This window comes from Anopheles cruzii, chromosome 3 (genome assembly GCF_943734635.1).
Source record: "Anopheles cruzii chromosome 3, idAnoCruzAS_RS32_06, whole genome shotgun sequence".
NCBI lineage: Eukaryota > Metazoa > Arthropoda > Insecta > Diptera > Culicidae > Anopheles > Anopheles cruzii.
The window spans coordinates 58121302-58145968 of record NC_069145.1 but is presented as its reverse complement, the minus strand read 5'-3'; the positions used below and the strand labels follow the sequence as shown (position 1 = coordinate 58145968).

Here is a 24667-nt window from a genome sequence, read left to right as displayed (position 1 = left end):
TCGGTTTAACGATCCGACCTCCCCGCCCGCATTAAGGAGCATAAAACGCTCACCGTAACCGTCGCGCGATTGTTATGTCCACGAGTCGAGAGTTGCCACCGAATTGACGGTACGGTGGCCATTTGACCGGAATGGACGCAAGAGATTTCTGCCTGGGGGCAGAAGTAGAAAGGATGCCACAGCCGGGGAACGGAATCGAACAGAAGTCGAGCGAAACGTGAACGCGAAAACGCTCGTCCGATGACGACCGAAGAAATATTAGCTACCGTCGCGTCGGCGAATGGCTCCACGTTGGCCACCAAACCCTATGATGGGTCGCAAGGTAGCCCGAGGCTAAGGAAGCTCGGCCGACGACACTGGAGTGTTCGGACCGAAAGGACAGCTTGGACCACGGAGTCGGTCCGTCGATCTCTCGGGGGCGCAGTAAAGATGTAACGACAGTAGTTTGGTCGTCAACTATTGATTCGATGGTTGTGCGTGCTCGAAACGGTGGCCGCACTTACAAGCCACACAATGGCAAGACAAAACTATGCAAATTTATGCGCCAAATGGGAGCTGGTCAACGCAGAAATTTCTAGTACTTCCGGAGATTGTGTGAAACCGCGTACTGTTCGATGGATGGATAGAGCTTTAAACAAAATCAGTACGAAGTTACAGAAAAAGTTACTACTTAAATCCAAGCACAAAGTCTCACATTCCCTCTCACAGTCTCAAGGATTAATGTACTGCATTAAGATGCACGTTTTGTTATCCAAATCTGAATAAGCGACACCTTCAAAGTGTTGCAACAATGCATAGTGTTTAAAATAATGATCCTAATCACTTGAATCTCGCTGCCACCATGTTGATTGGCATCTAGTCCGAAGCAGCAATTTATATTCGCATAAGAGAATGCAAATCATGGCCGCTGATGGCCCCGCTCGGTGCGACATTCTCACCACGCACCAGATTCAAATTTCCTATTTTAAGAGCGCCATGCTGTAACTGCTATCGCAACCAGTCACGCAATATGTGGCATGAAACAAATTAAATCGTCGTTGCCAATGCAACTTGCCTTTCGAACCCCGTAAACTATTTGCTACAGTTCCGGGTGGCCATTGCGTGCTGTGCGATGTTGAGACTAATAACTTAATCATGTCTATTGCAACCTGGTTTGATAACACCTCATTTCTATCATTACTAACCATTCGGTGATTGACAACGCCACTTGGTTTTCTAAGCGACTATTTTAGACTAACTTCTTCAAACTAAAATCATACTAATTGGGGGACCTGGTTAATAATGTCAAAGGTTTTACATTATCTCAAATGACGCTTAGGTACCTCATTGATTCAAATACAAAAAAGAAGCATTTCAGATACACGCGAAACAATACATTTGCCGGGGTCAAACAACAAAAACCATCATCCATGCTCCGTAATGATCGATTAACGACGCTGCGTTATTTACGATGTGTCAATTTGCATTCTACCACCCAAATCATCTCTCCGGTCCTTTATTAAAACTGATAGCTGTGCCACGATCCGATGCATCATTAAACAACCCATGCCTCTCACAGCCAGAAGTGAAGCATGTAAATTATTGCCGGCTTAGTGGCCTGGTCTGATGCGAGCGCTGAGAGGGATAAAGGGCAAATCAATCCTCTCCGGTTCAGGGCCTTAATGTAGGTTAAGATTTCCCATTCCAGTTTGCAGGAGGCCGGCCAGTAATGATTGCCAACGGAGACCGAAGTGTCCGGTTGCTGCTGCTGCAATTTGCTGCATCGGAAGACGATGCAACAATCAACTTCGGCAAAGGCCACCGGGCTAGTTACGAGGTAAACAACGTTTTAGAACAACGACGAGCAACACGCAGCTTCATTAACGGAGCGAATGGGAAAGAGAAAACCCTTTGAAAAGAATAAAGAATATTATCTTTTGCGCAAACAGTTCTGTTGCTAACGATTATCATGCAGCATTCGTACAAGATTATGCCACAGTCAACGAAGCAAGTTTGAAGGAAGAGCGATGGAAAATCAGCGAAACTCAGCATTTTTCTGGAGTGTGCCGTAAAGATCCAAGGGAAAACAAATCAGATTATCAAACAAGGTTGCTAGCGTATCAAACAAGACCGAGCGTAATAATCCTTTACAGTAACTTTCCACTCCAGTTCTCGACAAGGACGAAGGACGATATTGTTCGATTTTTTTGCAGCGTCCCAACGAATCAACGATTTCGCAAAATGGCCGTTACTTTTCAAAAAAAAAAATCAACGCGAAGCGTGTACGCACATTGCCTAGCGATAGGCGCGACCGACGTTCGTTACATTGTGTTCTAAAAATTAGGCTGACTAAAAAATAATCCATTATTTTCACGGTAGATACTTTAGTGATCGATATCTCGTGAAGTATCGATCGTACAGTTTCAAGTTTAGGCTCGTTTCAAAGCTAACACTTTAGACTTTAAAAAATGCTTTCATTTTTTTTTGTTCCATTCGTTTGTGAGTTACCGGATGTAAACAACGGAAGTCACCAAAGAGAAAATTCGGTACATTTTACAGTTTTTGTCCGATAAAGGCGAAAATTTAAGCTAGGCCGCTGAAATTTTGCATGGTGTTTGTGGTGCCGATACTCTAACAGCTAGTTGTGACAAATTTTGGATTTATCGACCCGTTTCAGTTATTTTTTATGTTAAAGCCTAGGCAGACACGTCATCAAAAATGTCGATAAAATCACAGAAATAATCAAGATTGATCGGCATATTAGTAATCAAATCATCGACCAGAAGCTAAAAATTAAGCATCAAATAGTTTTAATTTATTTGCGCAAAGCTGGATTCACGAAGAAGCTCGATGTTTTGGTGCCACATCAATTGACCGCAAAAAAATGGTGGATCGAATGGCCATCTGCGAAGTTTTTGCGAAACGGAACGAAATCGACACATTTCTTAAACGGATGGGTACTGAGGATGAGAAATGGGTTTGCGTTCAAATTTTTTCGCTTTTTATTCAATCCACTAGCAGACCAGGCAAACTTTGTTTCGCTTCAGAGGTAATAAGTAAACAGATTTTGGGTTTCATCTAGTTTTTTTTTTTATTAGGATTAGGATAAATGAAACAATGTAGTTTTTTTAACGATTCTTTAATAGGTTTTTAGACTTTTTTAAGCTTTCTTTTTTCTTCAGTTAAGCTAGGCTCGGGATTTTTCAGTACATGTGTTAAGCCACAGGCGGACAATTTGACATCCAAATAGCGGCCTTTTCAACAAACAAATATTGCCACATTCCCAGGCAAAATCTAATCGCAGGTCATCGAAATCACACTGATAGTGCAATAATAATATTAATAGTACGTGGTGCAGAATTGTGCCGGCTTGTGCGAGAACCATAGGCCAGGTGGTAGTTATTTCTCGTTGTCCATCTGGCGTGTGTTTTGATCCGACCGGTCTCCGGATTCATCCCAGGACGATTCTGTAGCGGGAAGGAGACGATCTGTGTAGCGGGAAGGAGAGCATCAACGCCCTCTGATATCGCGATCCGATTCTACACCTTCTCTTGTCAAAGCTCAATTACCTCAAATGGTGAGGGTTTGTTGTGTGAATTTTGTTTCTTGCGTGCTTATAGTACGATACAAAAATTAAATGCCAATTTTTCTAATCAATGTTGTGTAAATAAATCAAACGAGGCGCTTAGATGCAAAAAGACCGATAAATAATGTTCTATGTTCATACTAAAGAACATGCTTTCACTCACATTGATCTACACGATCGATCGTCTTCTTGCACAACTTTCCATTTGTTTTGACCAATAATTTTAAAAAGTATCAACTGGAAATACATATTATGGCCCTGTACCAGGTGTCATATTCTACCATTCTAGAATAATCCAGTTACGGGGGGGATTAACGTAAATCCCAACGTTATCCTGCGCCGATCAGCGGAACGACGGTGATGCACAACAACAAAGCTTGGCGCCGAACGGTTTGCAACGTTTGAACTGGATCGCCAAACAAACAGTCGCAAAATCACCATTCGATACTCCAGCAGTGTGAGCGCCACACAGCATCGTGTCCCAGCAGACGACGAGATGGAAATGACGGCTCGTGACGGAATTGCGGCCCACTGAATCGCAGCACTTATGTTGGTACAAAGTGTTATCACATCCACCCATCCGGCGACCACGCCGGGCTCCCCGGTCCATAACCCTTTCCTGATACTAACCTACGCGCGTCTCTGTCTTCGGCGGCTTCCAAAGGGGGTTGTGTCTGAAAACCGCGAACCGATCCAACCACAACTACACACTCGCTCGCTCGCGGCTGTTGAATATAAAAATTATATCAGAAATCAGCCCATCAGCCAGTGCCGTTTTGCCGTCCGCGAGGTGCAGAGTGTGTTTGAGCGTTGCACTTACTGATCGGGGGGCCGTGCGGTGCAATGTGGAACCATTGTGGCTGTGCCTGAGATAATCATAAACGTTTTTAGTCTGGCTCCACGCGAGAGAAGAACGGAAACTTCATCCAGCGAAACAATAGCACGTGTGTGATCGGTCGCATCGGTGTGTGTGTGTGTATGTTGAGCATAATGTTCGCGTGCCAACGGTTTTGAAAGTTGCCAACCGTAGTGTCGAAATCTTCCCAAAACAAAGGCACGGCCAAGTGTTTCCACTGAGTATTATTTGGAAAGGGGGCCACGCGGTACGGCAGCATGACGACATACGTGGAAGTAAATATACACTCCGACCCTGAAGAGGAAGAAGAGACCCAGCTCGAGCTACAATGCAATAGTCAGCAGAATCTTCTACCGAGCATCACCAACGTAAGTTCCCAGACGTGTAACCACCGAATAGCCCCATCAGACACCCAATCAAGCGAGGTCACTATCTAATCGAAGACTGCTTTTGATGGCGTTAGGTTGTACGGGTTAATCTGGCGCACCTTTCGTAGTCCGTCTTTGTTACGTGCCATCGCTACAGGCGATGATTGTGGCGATGATTAGAAAATTGTTTCACAGCCAGTGATAACGGCGTTCCCGAGGACCCCCAACACACCCACAAACCCTTCGCAGCAATTTGTTTACGTGTTCAGCTGTAAGCCATCGACTTACTAGGTTCCTGAAGCAATTCGCGCTTGTCTACACCGCTGTTTCGGTGTCACCGTTATGTTGGCGCAAATTTCTGGGTCCCTTCCGTGCCCCGACTTGAGGAATTCCTCGTTGGTTTGCTGGTTGGTTGCGTGGCTCCAAGTGTTAAATTCCAAATTCTTTTATGCGAACAAACAAACGGCAATTACAAACTCAGCCGACAAGTCTGCAACCACTTGGCACGACTCATAAAACTGTGTTTGTTGGGCGACGAAGGCCTTTCTTTCGTGGTTTAGCTAAATCACCGGCTCATTCTCTCTGCCATGTGCGGACTTTGTGAACGCTAATCCAGTAGATGTTTACAAGAGGCGTTCAAGTGTCTCAAACATAATCAATGAGGGTGATAATGTGAGATGCTTAGTGCATCTTGAAAGCTAGTTTAAAAAAATGTGACCCGTTTCTATTTCGTGTTTCGTAGTTTACCTGTGAAATATCGTATCTACTATTCTGGGACTTCGGACGTTGCTTCGTTCGCCAAAAGGAGACTCTGCTACTCCAATCGTCTTTCAATTCGCAATCGGGCCAGTCGACCGGGAAAAGTGTCAAAATTATCACCGGTCGAGAGGAAACACGAAATGAAAAAGTATTTTTCGGCCATCAAAAAATCACTTGGAAACATTACGAAGACTTGCCTCCAACGGGTGAAACCTTTTCCCACTCACCGGCGTGACAGCTTTGTCACAGTTGAAAAAAACCCCCGATCGACGACAATCGTTTGGAGGCTTGGACCATCGAGGACATCGATTAAACTTGACCGTAACCTGAAGGTGTGCGACGTAGTTGGGTTATCATTGATCATATGATTTCCGCTCGCATCCGGTTATTGGATAAACTTTTAACTTGTCGCCCTCCAGAAGATCAACACACGGGCAGGTTCACGCTTTCGAAATGCTCACCATCATTGCTACCCATGGTGTTAATTGGTGTCCACATCAAATTCTAGCAAGCCACAGGCGGTTCAGCCAATCAGAAATGTGTTGACAAAATCTCGCTTACAGATTCTACGTCGAGCGATCGGATCAGTAGTTTAAAGTGAAACTTCAGAGCGGAAGGCGCAATAGTGCCTAACAATCCCAAAACTCAGAACATTTTCGATTCCCATTCTAGCTGTCCAATCCTACCTGCCTTTTTACATCCGGCGCAAGATCGGCCACGGAATCGTATGGCAAAGCTGAGAAGCGGAAGCTTATGTGGGCAACATTATTCACTGTGGCCTTTATGGTAAGCAAAATCAATTTCATCACTTCTGGGTTCCGAAGAACGTTCCGTCTTTTGTAATGCTCATCCTTTACACTGTGTCCTATTTCGTCAGATAGCGGAGTTCGTCGGGGGATATCTTTCCGGAAGCCTAGCTATCATGACCGATGCGGCGCATCTGCTTTCCGATTGCATTTCGTTCATCATTGCCATCATTTCGATCTGGATCTCGAACCGTCCACCAGATGGACGGATGTCCTTCGGCTACCGAAGGGTAGAGGTGCTCGGCGCGTTGCTGTCCATCTTCGGCATTTGGGCGCTGACGGCGGTCCTTGTCGTCATGTCCGCTAATCGGCTCATCGAAGGCCACTACGAGATTGATGCAGACACCATGATCATTGTGGCGGTTCTGGGCGTTGTCATGAATGTAGCGTGAGTGAATTACCTGTATGTTGCGGAACACAATCTTAAGACTAATCCTATGAAACTCCCTTCAACAGGACCGCCTTCATTCTGCACGGTTCCTGTAGCGTTGTACACCATGGCCACAGTCATGGAGGGCTCGGACACAGTCACGGTGGAGGCCATTCCCACCACAGTCACTTACCCACCCACCACAGTCACTTACCCGCACGGCCGCGATCTAAAGCTCAACAGCTGACGGTGGCAGGCCTCCCCTTATCGCGATCCTGTTCACCGATACCAAAACGCATACCACGGACATACTCATGTGACGAGAAGAAGTTCGATAAAATGGAGCAACTCATCATTCAGAACTATCCTCCGAGTCCCCAAACGACCAGTCCACGATCCTCGAGGCATAATTCGTTCGCATTCACGTCCGACAGCAGTCAACCGAATCTCGACACGATACTAAGCAGTGCACGGTTAAAGCTGAACAAGGAACACCTTCGTCACCGGATGAGTTTCGACGCTAACATCAACTCACCGGATCTCATTTGTTCGAGTAAAGTTACCTATTCACGCATCAGCCTCGATCCGGAGTCTTCCCGCGGTCACAGTGACGAAGAAGGTGCTCACAGCGACACGGAACGATCATCTTCCGCTGGCGAGCACCACCAGTGTTCCGACTCTTCGGCAGAGGACGACAGTAGCAACCTAAATGTCCAGGCAGCAATTATTCACGTGATTGGTGACTTCATACAAAGCATCGGTGTGCTGATAGCTGCAGTGGTCATAAAATTAGCGGTAAGTATGCCCTCGCTTCATTATGCTAGAAAATCATTCACTAAACCTTACCAACATCGCGTTCGTAGCCCAACCTGAAGGTATTCGATCCGATATGTACCTTCGTGTTCTCGGTGATCGTTCTCGTGACGACGGTACGCATCTTCCGAGACTCAATGCGCATCCTTGTCGATGCCGTTCCTAGCGATGTCACGCTGGAAAAACTGTCGGAAGAGCTGGCGTTTATTGAGGGCGTTAAAACGGTACACGATCTGAAGGTGTGGAGTGTATCGACCGGTTGGAACGTCATGACCGTACATCTAATGATTGGTAAGCAACAACACAGCACCGGCCGAATGCCGATTAGTAGCTGCGATTTAACGCTTGATTTTGCACAGATCCCCTCGCCAATCCGTCCGACATTCTGGCAGCAGCTAATCACATAGCGAGGAAAGACTTCCACATCAAGCACAGTACGGTGCAGATAGAGAAGATGCACTTTTAAACACGGCTCGCTACTCACGCTGCCTTTTACACTGCTGGTTGCAACCCTGATGGAAGGAAGCCCGCTTTCGTCATACTGTACATAGCCAAAAGTATTTCTATATTTTAGCAGCAAATGATTTCATCGATCTAGAAGGTTGTAATAAAACGTCATCATAAAGTGAATCCTCCTGAGACAAGATGGTTCATGTTCCAACATTGTTAAGTTTTGTTTTATTTCGACCAACTACAGAGGCCGTGAGGATGTGTCTGACATCTGCACACAAGCACCTTATCCTTGCTAAACTGAGCACCAGTGAACACGCATAAGCATCAGTTATGCTTTCTTCGTTGCTTAAACGGAACTTCTCTCAAACTTTGCCTTCTCATTTTCCATCGTTCATAAAATGCCGAGTCTATCGTGTGTAATCCTTGTAGAAAAGAATAAAAGTGTGTATGGTGGTTATCCTTTGAATATTTATTGATTTATTCGTGTTGTAATGTTGGTGGTATTGTTGCCTCTCGTTGATCAATCTACAAGCTGTTGCTGCTGTTCGCTCCTTAGCCGTTTTTTATAGCTTAGTAATCTTCTTCCATCCGACACAGTGCTGCATCCCCATCACGGGTTGCAGCACGTTCCATTATTTAGTTTTGCATCTGCCAAACGCTGTAAAATTTTTGCTAAATCGTTTTTGTCGAAAAATAAGCCGCCAATCACAATGATTGTGTTAGGCTCTACTACGTTTTGCTATGTAACAATGCCGTTGGATGGCGGATCTCGGTCGCGTGGTCTCGCGGATTCGATCCCTTGCGCGATAAGCACAAAGCAAGTAGCCCCGTCTGCTGCGCGTTCTTCACTTTTTCTAAAACTTCACTCGTTTTTTGGTTACTAAAACCGAAAAAAAATCATTCGCCGTTAAATCATTAGATAAAATCATCGATAAGAAATAACTTTGCGAAAGGCTCTGCTACTAAAAAGAATTCAAAAGGAAGAGCAGAAGAAAGCAACAAGTTGCTGCAGGGAGAAAATAATAAATAATACGCGAAAAGAGACGAAATAATAAAGCTCAAGAAAATGTGAGCACAAAAAAAGTATTATACTTTGTACTCTTGAACGCCTCTTCTTTCTTGAACGACAGATAAGGCACTCGCTCATAAATACTTGTTTTAAATGGTCGCAACCTCTTCGGTATGATGTTTTCATTTACTCGTCGATTTCGCTCATTTTACGCATCTTACGACACAAAAATGCAAACTACAAAATATAGAAAGAATCATCTAAAAATATAAACTTTCCTTCAAATGGCATTTTTAACTGAAACATAAACGACGAGCAAATAGCAATCATTATCATTTTGACTTGAAATGCAAAAGCAGCTTCAGAAACGGGTACAATCTTGAAGAAATTTCGCCAATCGCCTATTTGGAATCCACCGCCACCGAGACACAGTTTGTAACAGGATCCGCAACACTACCTCGCAACAGGATTCCTCTTCTGGTACGGCACGTCAAAAGTCATCAACGAGATGGATAAAACTGACGTAGACACCCTAAACAAAGATCGCGAAGCCGCCACAGGGAGTAAAGCGCGCCCAACATTAAGCTAAACTAAACACATTGATAAAGGATAGTTATGAGGTTTTCATTTTTGTTAATAAATAGAGATTCGTCCTTCCATTCTCCTTTCAGTGTGTACAATAGAACTAATTATATGCAGTTCGTTACAGTCAACACGCGTACGTTTCAGGCAGAGGGGTTGGTTGTAAGTTTGATCATTTTCGTGACATGTGTACTGAGCTTGTCTTTGTTGCTGGCTTATTCGCATAGTCCACAACCAAGAGCATATTGGCTTCGAGCGCAGTTGGGAGATAAACGAAGGTGAGCCTAACAGAGAAATACTTTCCTCTGCTTCGTCCCTCGTTATCACACACTAATTAGCGATCGCATTCCAATGTGTCTAACTACTTTTTGTTTGCCTACATACGCTCTGTTTTTCGCTTCAGCTACCAGTTCCTTGCACTATTTATTTCTTCGCTACGTGTTGCTTGCATTCATGTGCTTTTTTCGTGTTGTTTGAATACCGTTAAAATGTCGGAACACATAATTTTACAATAAAAAAGTGAATAATTATAGCAATACGATAATCGATAGTAGTAGATTTTTAATATTCGACCATAAAAATGTATAAAACAATCACAATTTGTGTACGTTTTCTTCGCCTTGGCTTTCTCTTCCCCCTGGTAAACTTCATCACTCTGTCTTGGCCTTTCCAATCATTTATATCTTCTTGCAACCACATTTTCTTGCTCGATCTCGCTCTCGATCGTTTTACCATTCTCTCAATCTTTCTTTTTATCCTTCTTTCACATTCTCTCTTTTGTTTTTACTCTCGTTCACTATCTATTGCTCTATTTCTACAACGATTTCTATATCTTTCATTTATATCTTTCCTTTCGCTCTCGTTTTCCACGATACGGTATACGCAAAAAAACGTCACAAGCAGGTTTTGAGAGCAAGGATTGAACGTTGTGCACAGCACAGAGAGCCAGCCAGTAAGCGGCAACGTTTCGTATCGGACTTTCGGCAAAATAGAAGCGTGAGCCTTACGTGACGGAAAATCTATCAGTCCAGTGTCTTCAAATGTGTCTGTGTGAACTATTATACAATATATACGCATCCAGCAGTGGAATTTCGGGGTGCCAAATTACGAATTACTTTCTCCCGATCACTCCCTATCAAGATTTCGACGGTAAAGCGAGCTGGTGATGTTTATGGTGGTGCGATCTTAACGCTCCTTGAAGCATGATGCACGAAATCAACTCGTATCGACCAGCGTCGAAGCATTTGCAGCAGGAGCCAGTGGAGTGGTTCCGTCGGAGGTGGTCGCAACGGCGGAGGTTTGTGTGAAAATTTCAAGCGCTTGCTGGCCGTTGGCTGCCAGCTTCTGTTTCCGTTTCATTTCCATCAGCTGCTTGCGTTGCGCTTCGCGCTTCGCAGCGGCCAACGCCGCGGAAGCCTTTTTCGTTTCACCGTCTGTAACGTTGCTACTGCTGCTGGTGGCACCATTTGTCGTAGCCGTTTTGTATGGACGTTTGATAAGCTTTGTAGTACGGGTGGCCCCGTTGCGTGCTGCAGGAAGCGGGCTTTTGACGATAGGTTTCTAAAACAGACGAACATGAAATCAAACGATTAAATATCAGAAACAATTCGATTGTGTAAATTTCAGTTCGTACCTTCCAACCGTTCTTACGGAACGTATCGATTTCAACGAAAGTTGCATCGACGTCATTCACTTGCAGCATCACCATATCCCAGAATCCTCGCAGGTCTTCGCCAGTTGTTTGGAACTTTTCGCCGGGCACTTGGTTCAGGTTGGTGTAGCACAGTCCTGAAATCAGTAAGACAATTTGACGCATAAGCCGGACTCGACTTTATTCTTCTTTCTCTACCCGGTAAAAGGCCAAACAAAATAGTATTTGTATTCGACGGGAACAACCGTAAAATTATTCTAAAACCTCTATAATGACGAAATCCACTACAAACACCTGTCCTTGTTGGTAATATGAGAACAATTCATCGATATGCGAAATCATTTCAAGTTGATACTAAATGACAAAAGCTAGGCCATATAACCTGACACAAAAAATCAACATACAGAACCAAAACAATATAAACATCGAAAACAAACGGAACTTGTTGTGATTGTTTACTGCCGAATTTGTTGGCACAGCGATACGCCAACGAATTCGACAAACCTTTCATTGCCGCCTTTCGCTATGGGTTGTTGGAACGTTTTCATTTTGGTTTCCTCAACCGCGGAATTTCCGGACTTGCTTCGTGACGAATATGTTTATAGCCGTGCCAATGTAGCCGTGAATCATGTGACTCAGCGATAAGCCTCTTTTATTGTGAAACATATTCTGAAAATCTATATTTAACAATGCTCTTTGAAGCTAAACAGTGAGTGAGACCGATCCGACCGATTTTAGTTTAAACTAAAAAATGTGCAGAAAATAATGGAAAATCCAAACAACGACATTAAAGTATTTTTTTCAGAATTTGTTAATGAACTCTAGCAAAATTCTGAATTAGAAAATTAGTTTCGAACAGTACGTTTACAATAATAATTAAATCAAACAGCATTTAAAGCGAAAACCATGCATAATAAACGATGGCACTCACTCACTTCGCTCACTCACTAATTCTGAGAAAGAAAAATAAACACCGCTAACACCACAAACACAGCGAAGTCCACTCGAAAAACTACGTATCATACGCACGTCACTGACAGATAGCGTTATCAGCTGTTGGAGTGACACATGTGCGGAAGATAGCCAGCTTAATTGATAAGCAATTATTATGTGACCGAACATTTTCGCCAATCGGTTGTATGATCGAGCGCCCGATGATCTTAAAAACTGCAACCAAAATATGACCACGCGACGGCAGCATCTCAACCCACAACAACCCCTTCCCTTGCCAGCACACCACCACTACCACTAGCAGTCCAATAAAAGACCCGGTACTAACCTTCAAATTGTTTCATCTTCTGCGAGCAAAGTAGACGGGCTTTGCCAATGGCAACCAGCGTGTAGCCATCGATTTCCTCACACAGGACGACGCCGTCGGCCTAAAATTAAAACCAGACCATCAGCAACCCGATCCCTATAGTAGTCTGCGCACGCAATTTTCTTCCGTGCACACCGCGTGCCACCGCCACACACACACACCTTAAGCTTTTGGATCTCCTGCTCCACCGAGGTGGCCATCGTTTGCAGGCGGTTCTGCTCGTTCCGCAGTATCTGCAGGAAATAGTTTCCGTCGAGCTCGTGGTTGTTATTATTGTTGAGACTGTGTGCACTATTGCCGTTGGTAGTGGCCACTGGCGGCGCCATCGGTTTCACTGCACTGTCCTCTTCCGATGCACCCGTTGTTGCTCCGGTGCCGGCCGGATCCTCTGGCACGACCGCTCTCATCTCGACCGAAGGATTATCACAATTTAAAACTTCACCACCGTTCACCACGAGCTCGCTGCTGCAGCCGTTTTCGACGTCCTTCGCCTCTTCGACACCGTTGTGAACTTTGTTCTCGGGCACCGTGCTATCGAATGAACCGCCCGACGTCGTCGCCGGTTGCTGATGTCGTACAGCGGCAATGTCGACAGGTACGGTGGCGCGACTCGCGGTGTTTGCCGATACTACAATCGTCTCCCGTGCGTTGTCAACGGCAACGACGGACGCTGGCGGTATCGTGTGCTCCACCGATTTCGTCGCCACCGGGCTATCAGAGGGACTGCTGCCGCGCTGTTCGATAACGTGCATCGTGCGTGCAGCGTTGCTATGGTGACGCTTGGTCTCGTGGTAATGATGTCCATTGCTCGCGCCGTTAGTAGTGCTCGCCATTCGAGACAAATCTTCCTCCTGCCGCAAGCTGTCGTAGCTGGTATCGATCGACGAGTAATGCGCTTCGTCTGTCGCGTGGTGACGTTGCGTTCGCGAGTATAGACTCTCTTCGATAGCGCTGCAGTGACTCATCACCGTCGTCGTCGTCGTACCGTTGGTGGGATGCACATTACCGTTGACTGCAGCGGAGGCTCCCAGGGAACGGCTTGGAGATGGTTTGGGAATTTTCTTGGGCGAGAAGAGCTGCAACTGGGCGCGAAACTCGGGCCGCAAGTGTCGCAACACCGGAAGCGCCTCGACGTCGGGATCGTCTTCTGGCTGATGCTCATCGCTGCCTATCAGTTTATTGTTTTCATCCACCACAATCGAGTAGGTTCCGTTCGCCAGATAACCGGACCCGTTCTTCAACAGCGACCCTCCGCCACCGGTCGCCAACAGATGCCCTTTACTGTGCCCTAGCGTGGCCGATGCGGTGCCGTTCCCTACCACACCGTTGCTGGTGCCGTTTTCGTTTGCAATATTGTTTAGGTATTTCCGCTCGCTGTTGCTGTAGATTTGTTTGTTGATGACCACTCCTTCGCTGGCCCCGTACAGCTTCTCGACGCGCTGCTGGATGAAGCTCTTCTTCGGTGTCATCTGAGACGGGTCATCCCGCGAAAGGCTGCTGATTTGTGACTGTGACGAAATCACCTTCGACCGCAACGTGCCGTTGCCGTTGAACAACGCGCAATCGGTAACGTCTACCGGCCCCCCCGCTGGTGTTCCGTTCATGGTGCGAATGCGCCCTAGGCCGCCACCTCCGTTTAGCTTGAACATTCTGCTCCCGACGAACCCAAGCTGACCGGTCCCCGTCGTCCCACCGTAGTTGTTGTTGATCGTATTGTTCATACTGACGTAGCTGAGGGTGGGCGCCGCCAGCAGATGATTGCCACCACCGGCACCGGTCGAATCCGTGCGGTTGTAGTGAAGCGTCGCGATGATCGGACGGCTAGGGGACACTTCGCGCGATTTGTTTATGTCCTGGCGGAGCTTCGAATCGTACGTCGTCAGGTTCGAGTAGCCATTCACGCAGCAGGCGAGGTTCAGATAGCTGGGCTTTTTGTTGACCTGCGAGGCCGCAATACTGTCGCCGTTGCTTAGCAGCGGTTGCTGCTGCTGTTGGGTGCCCACTGGCGAAGCGGCCGTCGTCGTCGTCGTCGTGAGAACGGTGCTGATGTGACCGGTTACTGGATCCAGTACGCTCGTTACTGCCTGGCAGTTGATCACCGGCACCATACAACGCTCCTTTATTCCGGCCGTGAACTCCCGGGTGATGTCCTTGCCGGAGATGGGTGTTAGAAAGTTTAGCTCTCCTGACGTGTCTGAGGCAGGAAGAAAGAAAATGCGGGTTGCGGTTAGAGTGATTAGAGTAGACCAGAAAAGGCCAAGAAACATTTTTGGCCTTGGCGATAGTTCTAACTCTTATTTTTCAAACGTTCAATGTTGATGTTGCCTATTTGCATTATTGATTTATGTTTTCCTTCCCCAGACGACCTCGAGACCCTGAACCTTGGGGGCACACCATCGAACTAACCTTCCCCAAAAACCTTCACCACTTCACCAGGCTGGTCACAGCGTTTAATTGGCATACGCCAAGCGCAACCTTCTGCGTGGCACACGAACGCCCAACAGAAGTCAATCGATTTGTTTCTCCAACAATGGTAAAACCAGAAAACTGACGACGTTCTACCACGTAAAAGGACGACGGTCGTATTTTTGTCCAGCCCATTTTAGCCATACGCGCCATTCCTCGGATTACGAGTGGGTGTGTTCGAGAAACGACCGGTCACAGGACTTGCGAGCGGATTACCTCACTTAAAAACTCCCACGGACAATGCGACGCGCCTCGTGGGAAGAGGATTTATGTTAAGATGTTAATGGACAGGAGCGGAAGGAGATGGTCAAGGTTTTTCCGGTCTGTGATCGATTTTGATGAGTCAACCAGATTTATCATCAACCAACCACATCACACCCTGAGTCGTGTGCCAATAATCATCATCATCAGTAGCGATGCAAAAGAAAGATGATACCCATAAAAGCGAGAATCTGACAAATGAGTTCTTTTGATCGAACGACTGAGCTTCAGCCGAGCTCAGCACTGTAATTGCATCCGTCAAGGTTGGTGTCAAACATACTGCAACAACAACGAAACTGTTGACCTTTTCAGATATTGCGCCATGTTTTTGAGCTTTTGTAGGCTATTAAATCAACACAAAGCTGTCCCGGGTACCTCAAGCAACGTGTGGCAAGAGCAGCTCCGTTGACATGGCACACATTACTATGTTTGCCACCGAGCTCTTTCGAGATAAGGTCATCCTCAGTGACATAATCTTGGTGTATAGACATTATTTTTCAATAAGTTTATCCTGCAATACGACCACAGGTAAACTATTTTGAAAATAGAACAGCATGTAATGTAGCATGTAGTTCTTGGAAAGCATGTAAAAGCAATGTTCTGCACTCGGTCAAAATGCGTTGTGGTGCTCTTATCAGAGTGTCGCTCGAAGCACAGCATATGGAAAGTGAAATGAACCCGAGCACCCAAATGATAGCGAAGCACGGACCCGTTGAACGGCCGGGACACGGTCTCGTAGGGAGAGCCGTAGAGTCAATGATTGCACTTGGGTGTAACCTTCAGCGTACGCACATACACGCCAAAGTGTTTGGTCGCGCGATAAGGCTGACCGCGTGGACCACGTAGTGCAATGGCCCCAAAGTTGAAGTTTGTGGTGTGCTTCTCCGTTTAATCTCGCCCTTACTTTGCTGCCACAAAAAGCAACGAAACGCAGCGCCATTCGAAAGCGCAGTCGGTTCTCGCACTGCCAATCAATAAATCTTGCGTCCCACATGCGCAGCTCGTTTAATGGCTTCATTTACTGGCTGGCTAGGAGGGCACACCGTGTCACCGCCGTCTGAGGGCCACAGATTCATCGAGCAAACGGAGCCATTCCAAAGCGGAGGTGGAAATTATTGTGAAGGGTTCACAAATCGACATTCGCTATCACTGGCGGGGGGGGGCGATTAAAGATTTGGACCTCCGTTTTGGGTTGCAATTACTTCATATTGAACTGTCGGTAACCCTCTAGCCACACGCTGTTTCGATGCAAAACCTCAACACGTGGGTGACCATTCGCCTCCATTGGGTCGCTTGGGGCCAACGGAACGAATCGCTGCCGACTGTAGAAATCACCGTCGCGAGCACCGGCTTCGTGTGGCTTTTTGGCCTCTCGCCCCAGGTAATTACACGTGAAAGATGCTGATCGAGCTTACGATTAGTGGCCTATTTTATGGCCCATGAATCGCCCCCGGGGCCGGTACGATCTAAACACCTGAATCGGCCCCTATGCGACCCCATGCTGTGTGTTACCTTCACATGGCCACCTGGCGACCACACGCTGAGTTTTGTAAGATCACCATTTCACAGTTAAAAGAATCGAACTCTTTGGCCGAAGATTTTTCACACTTTTGGAATCCTCAGAAACTGTCACACGGACTACTCGGGGAACAGAATCTGTCAGCGATAGGATTCCCCGGTTCGCGCACAACGTGGAGTTGCGTCACCGCTCAGCTATGCGCGACAAACGCACGCATTTCCCCCCCCGGAGAACTGGTTTGTGGGGCACCAATCTAAAGTCAACTCTGACTATTGGCGATTCACTGGGCGGCGAACGCGATTTGCGTATCGGGTAAACGCGGATGGGGATTCGCATATGGTTCAAGCGTTTTTAATCAATTAACTTTCACGCTACACAGCACAATTCGATGCGTTTCGTTCCGGGTGTTCCACTTTAAAGCCACGGTCGGTCACCAGTGCAACAACGGAGTGCAACGAACAACGAAAGCATAAAAGTTAATAACTGACGAAGCACCACTTTTTGCCATCGCGAACCACTCCGACCGACTGCCAAACGCACACTGGAGAGCAGGAAGCTCCCGATGGCGGTGGCAGTGTGTCCGAGCACGCACGCGATCGCGTCTCTGTGTGCGACGCCCGGTGCTAGTAGTGGTAATCGTGAAGCGGTCGCGGCCCCCCTTTAGCCCACACGGGCGCGGAACCTTCAAAACATTATTCGAACTCATTTCGCCTTTTTCTGTGACGCAACGTGCGCGATGCCGGTGACGCGTCTCCAGCGGGACAAGACACGCGAAGGCGTTCGTGAGGAAGAAAGACAGAGAGAGTTACAGAGTCAGCCGCAGCATCCGAATGCAACTCACGCGCCGACTTCAAATGCAGCGCGCTCTAAAGGCCTGAAAGTGCGTCGGTGGCGCAGCTTTAGTGTAACGCCAACACAGAGAGGGCTCCGCGGCTAGACGCCAGTGACACTCACGCACCGCCGATCACGCATCGTATTAGGTGGACGTAGGTGTCTTAGAGTTTAGTACAAATGCACAGAGAAATGGTTCCCACCATCGGAGAGACTGGGTGAGGAATTTCATCTTTTCACCTTGAGCTACGTCTGAAGGCGGGTGTTACAGGCCTAGGAAACTTACCACAAACAACTGAATAACTTGTACTGCTTCAACAATGACGACCAAACGAGGGACCAAAGTGTGGAACGCATCAGAAGAAGATAGAGAACAAGTCTCTTGAAATAGATCGGCTGTATTAGCCAAGGAAACCATCCCCATCTACAAAAGGGATTACTACGCCCGTTGGAGCCACGCAGAACTACGGCCACTAATGACCAACCGGTCGGCGGACTAAATTCCATTACGCTTTCTAAGTAGACAGAGACGTACGTGAGTTGTTTGCGAAGCAAGAAATGGACGCGATCGTTCGTAAACGCGAAAATGGATTATCGATGACTGGTGTTGAAGGCGACTTCATTGATTTTTGTTGCCGCTGTCCGTTCCGGAACTGGTTTGAAAAAAAACGAAGACCTACACACCTGCCACCTGCTTCTTATGCGCCTTACGCGTTCGATTTAAATATTTAACGCCACGGCGGCGGCGAAGGTAAACAGTGTTTGAAGCGGCGGTGGCGTCATTTCCCAAATGTCAAGGTGCAACCATCCCCGTTCCTTGAGTCCGGTTCGGCAATACTACGGGATCTCGGCTATTGAGATCAATCGTACACACCCACAGGCTTCCGGTTTCCACCTGCCATTCGGTAAAACGCAACCTCCCAAAGAGAGTCTCTCGCATCTAATTTGGGGGCAGAACTCGCGGAACTTCTTACAGACAAGTGGTTCAATCGAACGCAACAAACTCGCGACTCACGTGGAGGCGTTCGGTGGCGACCCACACGTTGGAGAGTCGAAGATTTCAAGGCGAATCCGAATCTCCAGCCAGTGACATTGACCTTCACTCGGGCGTCTTAAAAGCATCCGCAAGACAATGGCCCGAAAAACCGAAAACCGGCCACCGATCAGACCACCAACCAGAGTGTGTTTCTTCTCGCGGATCAGTTCTTCAGTTCCTCGGCACGCGACAGGGCGCATCTAACTGAAAACAATTAAAGTCCGCGACGATTCGGGAAATTTGGTGGCGTACGCAGAAAGAGTCACGCAGTCACCGTTTGCGCACGCGACAAACGCGTTTGGTCGTTCCGTTTTCTTTACTGCGTTCATTTGCGTTTGCCATTTGCAGAAGACGACGAGATTGCCGTCCATTAAAAACGAGCCCAAAGCATTCTCGACCGCGAAAGGATTACAAAGCACCGATTTTATTTACGCAGTTACGGGCCATCCATTTCTTGCCATGTTTATGGTTTGTTTGGTTCGTTTTGGAATCTCTCTCTCGGTCCTGTGGCCTGTGGCCAATTTTCAATGTCACCACCAACACGCTCGTCGCTCACGGTCGGGGTTGGCCAAAAAAGCAACACCAGCGCCTTATCAGGAAAGTCGTTCCCCGTCGGGCGTTAAATTCAACGACGGCTGGCCACCGTAGACGTTTCCGGGCTGGTCGTGGCCGCCCACACCGGAACTGAGAATGCCGACTGAGGTAGAACACACGTCCACTCGTCTGTGGGAGCCAAGATACAAGTGAATACTGGGGGCTTCCAACAACTACTTCATCAGTGACGGACTTTCCAGTGTCCGGGTTTTCACAGCCAATCTGTTTTTATGATCAAACTCTTGTGATGGTCGCCAACGTAACTCCGAGTCCGGGGAGACCTACTTCCGTCGTAGTCGCTGCTACTCACCAGAGAAATCGGTCGAATCAGCATCTACATCAAGCGAGCAACTACCGATGGAATCTACACTTCTATCCATATTCCAACCGCGGGAACAGAAGGGTAGACCGCCCCGAACGCCTTCCTTCTCACGGTAGCAGCTCACGGTCTGTCCCGTGGTCTGGGCTTCAGACTCTCCCACGGTGTCCGACGATCACGGCAATCTCGGTGGCGAAAGTCTCCCGTGGTAGTCCGAGTCCAAGAACCGAGCGCCGGACCAACGGAATTACGTTACATAAAACACTCCCGCTGGCCCCATTCACATTCGCATCAAATCTGTTTCAAACGCACACTCACTTCTTCCCAACTTTCTGCTGGGTCTCCCGCTTGGGCTTCACAAACGATTGTTGGTTGTTTTCTGCGTTTTATTTACACAAACCAATTCACACTTTGCACACTGCTGAAGGGAGGTCTCTTGACCAGCCCCCCTTTACTTTGCTGCACTCACTCAAACGCTCGAGGAATCTTCTTTCAGGGGGTCACTACACTATGCTGCCCTGCTTTTTAGTTGCACCACACCTGGAGAAATGATTCATATATCTAAAACACACGAAGGGATCAAATTATTAGGGGAATTAAAATGGCTTCCGAAATCAGCAGGCAATTAGAGAACGGAGCACTTTGGGAATATTAAGTTTCATCCTGCTGCCCTGCTCGGGGGGATCCACAACACCAGAGCGCCATCATTGCCCTGGAGGGCATTTAATTTCCTGTCCAATTTTCTTCTGCAACCTTCCGAGGGGCACAAAAACTGACCGAAAACCCTCCGCCAACTGTTTCTGGCAGTGTTCCTGTGTGCACGACCGAAATAAGGTTCTTCTTGCCTACGGCGAAAAAGGATACCGAGGAACGAAATTGGAGCCGGAAACGAGACTACGGTTGGCGCAGTGCCCCGGTTCTTGTCTGGAGCACCAAACCAACCCAACCGGCAACTCCACAACTAACTGCACATGTCGTGGGGTTCAACAACGTCGCCGTCGTAGTTCCAGATTTTTTCTCGTCTATTCGTTGCTCTCGTTGCTCTGTCGTGTTCGTGGTGGTAACGTTCCGCCCGTCGTCAATCGCCGCGCCCTCTCGCGCTCCTGACAGACCTGGAAGTGGGAATAAAAACAAACGGAACCAACCATTAACATCGTTTTGAAACGGGGACCCGGCCAGCCGACTAACTAGGTAGGGAAAAGCTGGCATTCCAAGCCGGATAGGGGAGTCGTTGGAAAAACCATTCTATTTAAACCGGGAAAATGTCACGACACTCTCAGGCGTGCCACTGCGCCGCACAGAACGATAGAGGAGGCCGCATTGCGACCGCCCTGTCGCGTGCGCAAATGATTCTCGCGAGCCCCCCAGGAATCTAACGAACGCGTGGAACAAGCCGGTCTACTTGACGCTACTAGGGTGACTTTATTTTAGAGTCATCATCTTACAGAGAGAGAGCCCCGGACACGGAACACGACACCCCGCCAACGAACGCGTTGCACCCAACTAGCGCATCTCCCATGACTTCGCTTCTTCGGCTGATTCGACCTTTGAAATCGGATCGTTCCGATGCAGACTAGCAGACCGTCTGCCTGCCTGAGTGACTGTAGTAATTCGTGTTCCTCGACAAGATTCTTGAGCTGGCGTCTTCGAAGCCACAACGCTCATGTCGCGTGTTACTTAACCGCTCACCGTTGTGGCCCGTAAGAACTTCAGTTTGACACAAACACACCGGCGCGCGGGGTCTAAATCTGGCCAGAACACCGCTGCCACCGCCGCCGGAAAATCTAAATCCCAAAACGAACGACCCAGCAGCAGCACTAAAAACCCGAAAGGTATTCTAAAATAGATTAAGCTATTTTCGTCCCACGGATGCAACGCTGCGCGCTGAGGATGCAGTTTTTGGGGGGATTTCGAGCTGCCACAAGCTGTCTGAGGGAAGAGAGAGCCTCGGGGAGTACGACAATGATGGCCCGATGATGGGCGCTGAGAGCAGAGGGTAGAAATTGGAAAGAAAAAACTGTCCACTTTCCACCAGGGAGCTCTCTGGAGGTCCGTCAATATGAGCGCACCATGTTCTGATGCAATCGGGCGTTTCGTGTGTGGGCAGGGCACGCCCGTCAAGGGATTGGATAGACAGTCTAGGCTAGTGACTGGGACACGAGACGAATATTGGTAAACTTTTGGTCTGGTGAGATTTAAAGTTTTAATAAACCCAACACACTCTGGCGGCTATAAATTAAACTCGTGTAGTGTGTTGAAATGCCAACGTCGCACTCACGAAATGTCTACTTTCCGTTAGTTCCGCCTTAAGCATCAATCAAGATAAATATGCTCCTTCATTTAAACTCTATTACAGTTTCACTATAAAACGCCACGCCCAATCGCCAACGCCCAGTAGTCGGTTGAGTCACAGAGAATTGGCCAACAGATTAGATTCCGTCCCCAAAAAGGCGTGTGTCAGGCAACATATGGTCACGGAGCACCGAAAGTACCCCATTTATCAATTCTGCGGCCGTCGGTCGTGGTCAGGGGCTCGTGACGCCATACGCCAAGAACCAGGTGATGCGCGATGATCTCACGACGGACCATTGCATCAGCCGTGGTGGGAGAACCAGACTCGCGTTAGTCATGCTGAGGACAGTTTCTACACGCCTTCACAAGTGCTCTACTTGCGCCTGAAAAAACGTCCACGAACGGGACGGGGTTTGGGTGTGACTCTGTCCTTTCTTGTCGAAAAATCATAACCAACACTTGGGTGGACTTTGACGGCGATGGGCGCGACTGTTCATGTTTTCACTTTCTAAACACTCCCAACACCAACGCTGATCGGTCATTCACTTCTACCATCCTCTCATTCATGCCGTGCCACATGTTGACCAACACCCCGCGGATCGGGGGTACTTGAAGGCACAGTCCGCCCCACCTCGGGCTGACAAGCTAGTTTCTCCAAACAAATCAAAGGCTTCCGAAAATAGTTCCGAAGGCGCAGCCAGCCGGGCGAGGGCGTCGATTTCGTTCTTCGCCCTTGCTTTCGATTGCGTAGGCCTCTCTCGCGTATGTTCGTTCGCTCCTGTGAAACGGATTGCGGACATAATGGACATTTCACTTCATTGACGTCCACACAAATGACCATTTCGGGAGAGTCCGGAGCCCACTGTTGCGCTCGCCGTTGTTTATTACCACAATTTATCGGCCAAACCCACACTTGCGTCCCCTCCCTAGCAGCTGATTCCTGGACTGTCCCTCCTTTTTGGAGCGGCCTCCTTCTAAGGATAACGACTTTCACCAGTGTTCCATACAACATAAAGTTTTGGGGAATCCTTTTAAAACCGACAATGAATTGTGTAAAACAAATTGGGAAACGCTCGGTGGTGGTGAAAGTGTTTTATTATGCTGCGCCCTCGGTCCGGCGCACAACGCACACGTACATGTTTGTCAGTCATTCGAATCGTGGTCCTTGTAGAGACTTGAATAACTGATTGAACGCATGCTAACTCTGAATTGCAGACTGAGATATGGTAATGTACCGTCGTGCATACGACTCGTAGAAATCAATCGCAATAAACTTAATGAAGTAACATAACCGGTAAACAAGCAATCAATCAACCTGGATTACCGTAGACATCAACTTACGGGTAGTTACGACTCGTTTTGCCTAAACGGCAATTTAAAGTGATGGTACGTAAGTAGTTGAAGAATGTTCGTTTCATTCACTCACATTGCATAGCGAAACTATGTTTATCTCAACAAAAAACAAAGGAAGTTTTTAGTCAATTAAAAGTCAGTTAAAACATCCTCCAAGTCGTGTAAATAACATTTTCTTATACTCCAAAGTTCATCATTGGCCACATGCTCTCAACGGCTGGCTGGTCTGGGAATTGTCTAAAACCTGAGCATCATCATCCTCAGTGCCCTGACCACGATGACCAGCCTTGAGCCTTGTGGATTGGCGCAAAATACTGTTGTGGGGTGAAATCTTAAACAATAAGAAGTTTTCCATCATGAATTGTTTTTCTTTCACCAAGTTTTGATGAGCTTTCGAGTCAACACGGCCCAGAAAAGTCAACAATGAACCAGAAAACTTAACAAGACCTCAGGATTGTTTCATGGAAACAATCTATTCCTGGACCATAATGCCGTTGTAATTTGTAGCCTATATAGGAGAAAAGTTCAACCCATCATAACAAAAATGAGAAAGAAAATATGAGAAAAAATATAGAAAAATAATAATTTCTTGTGAATTTCAAGGTTCAAACTTCAAGAACCTTAAATTATACAAATATTTTAACTTATCATTCAAAAGGTCAGATGATAAACTTTGTTTCGTGAGCCATTGTAGGTCCTCTTATTGGTCAGGTTGAAGAATCTTCACCTTGTTAGGCCTGTTATCTAAATATTGCTATTCAAATGGCGAGGTTGGTTTACGGGTCAAACCCGTCAAACCAGTCACCATAATGATGTTTGAAAAACCTATGAAACGAAGTAATTAAGAAAATATTTCTCTTGTTTCCCCAACAATATAATTTATTTCACACCACAGCATTAAAGTCGGAGTGTCTCCATTAAACCAATAGGCCGAGAGACCGACCCCGGGAGCGCTGAAGCGGAAGTCATCTAATTTTTTAAATTTATTCTCACTCAAACGACATTCAGCGGTTCAGCAGTAGGTTCGGCCTATTAGCTGGCACGGGCGCTGCGAGCTAACGAAGTTTATTGGACGTATTTTTTGCTTTTAATTTATACCTATGCCGCACGGAAAGAAAGAAAATTCCCTCCGGAAAACGAACGCCACCCAACCAAACGACAGAGTGCGTGCGTGAGCGAGTGAAAGTTGATGAAAATGCTGTCGAAACTTCGTTTCAGTACGCGGAACGAACCGAAATCCGGACCAGTGGCAAATAAAAGCGTTAGCAGCTCGCGAACCAAATGAGCCACGAAATTACGGCAAATGACGCAAAAAAGCACCGGAGGCTTTATGCGGCGGCGTACACCTTGTTGCCTTGCCGTCTGTTCTGCACCAAATCGGTCGGCCTAAGAAGCTGTGATCGGGTCGTCGATCGGAGGGCCCCCATAAGGCGGAGGAGATTGTTG

The 24667-nt window shown here is 47.3% G+C and overlaps 2 protein-coding genes across 2 annotated transcripts; one reads left to right on the top strand and one right to left on the bottom strand.

The window, feature by feature from the left end:
- The first annotated feature begins 4678 nt into the window (after positions 1-4678).
- LOC128273971 (proton-coupled zinc antiporter SLC30A2-like) lies at positions 4679-8003 on the top strand. Its single transcript, XM_053012045.1, has 6 exons — positions 4679-4789; positions 6221-6334; positions 6426-6742; positions 6811-7519; positions 7588-7828; positions 7897-8003. The coding sequence occupies exons 1-6, from the start codon at positions 4679-4681 to the stop codon at positions 8001-8003; spliced, it is 1599 nt and encodes a 532-aa protein (XP_052868005.1).
- A 997-nt stretch (positions 8004-9000) lies between these two features.
- LOC128275624 (uncharacterized) lies at positions 9001-19637 on the bottom strand. The gene is made up of 5 exons (XM_053014187.1): positions 19568-19637; positions 12712-14744; positions 12512-12611; positions 11215-11369; positions 9001-11141 (listed from the first exon to the last, which is right to left on the bottom strand). The coding sequence occupies exons 1-5, from the start codon at positions 19635-19637 to the stop codon at positions 10797-10799; spliced, it is 2703 nt and encodes a 900-aa protein (XP_052870147.1). The 3' UTR covers positions 9001-10796.
- Between the last annotated feature and the right edge of the window lie 5030 nt (positions 19638-24667).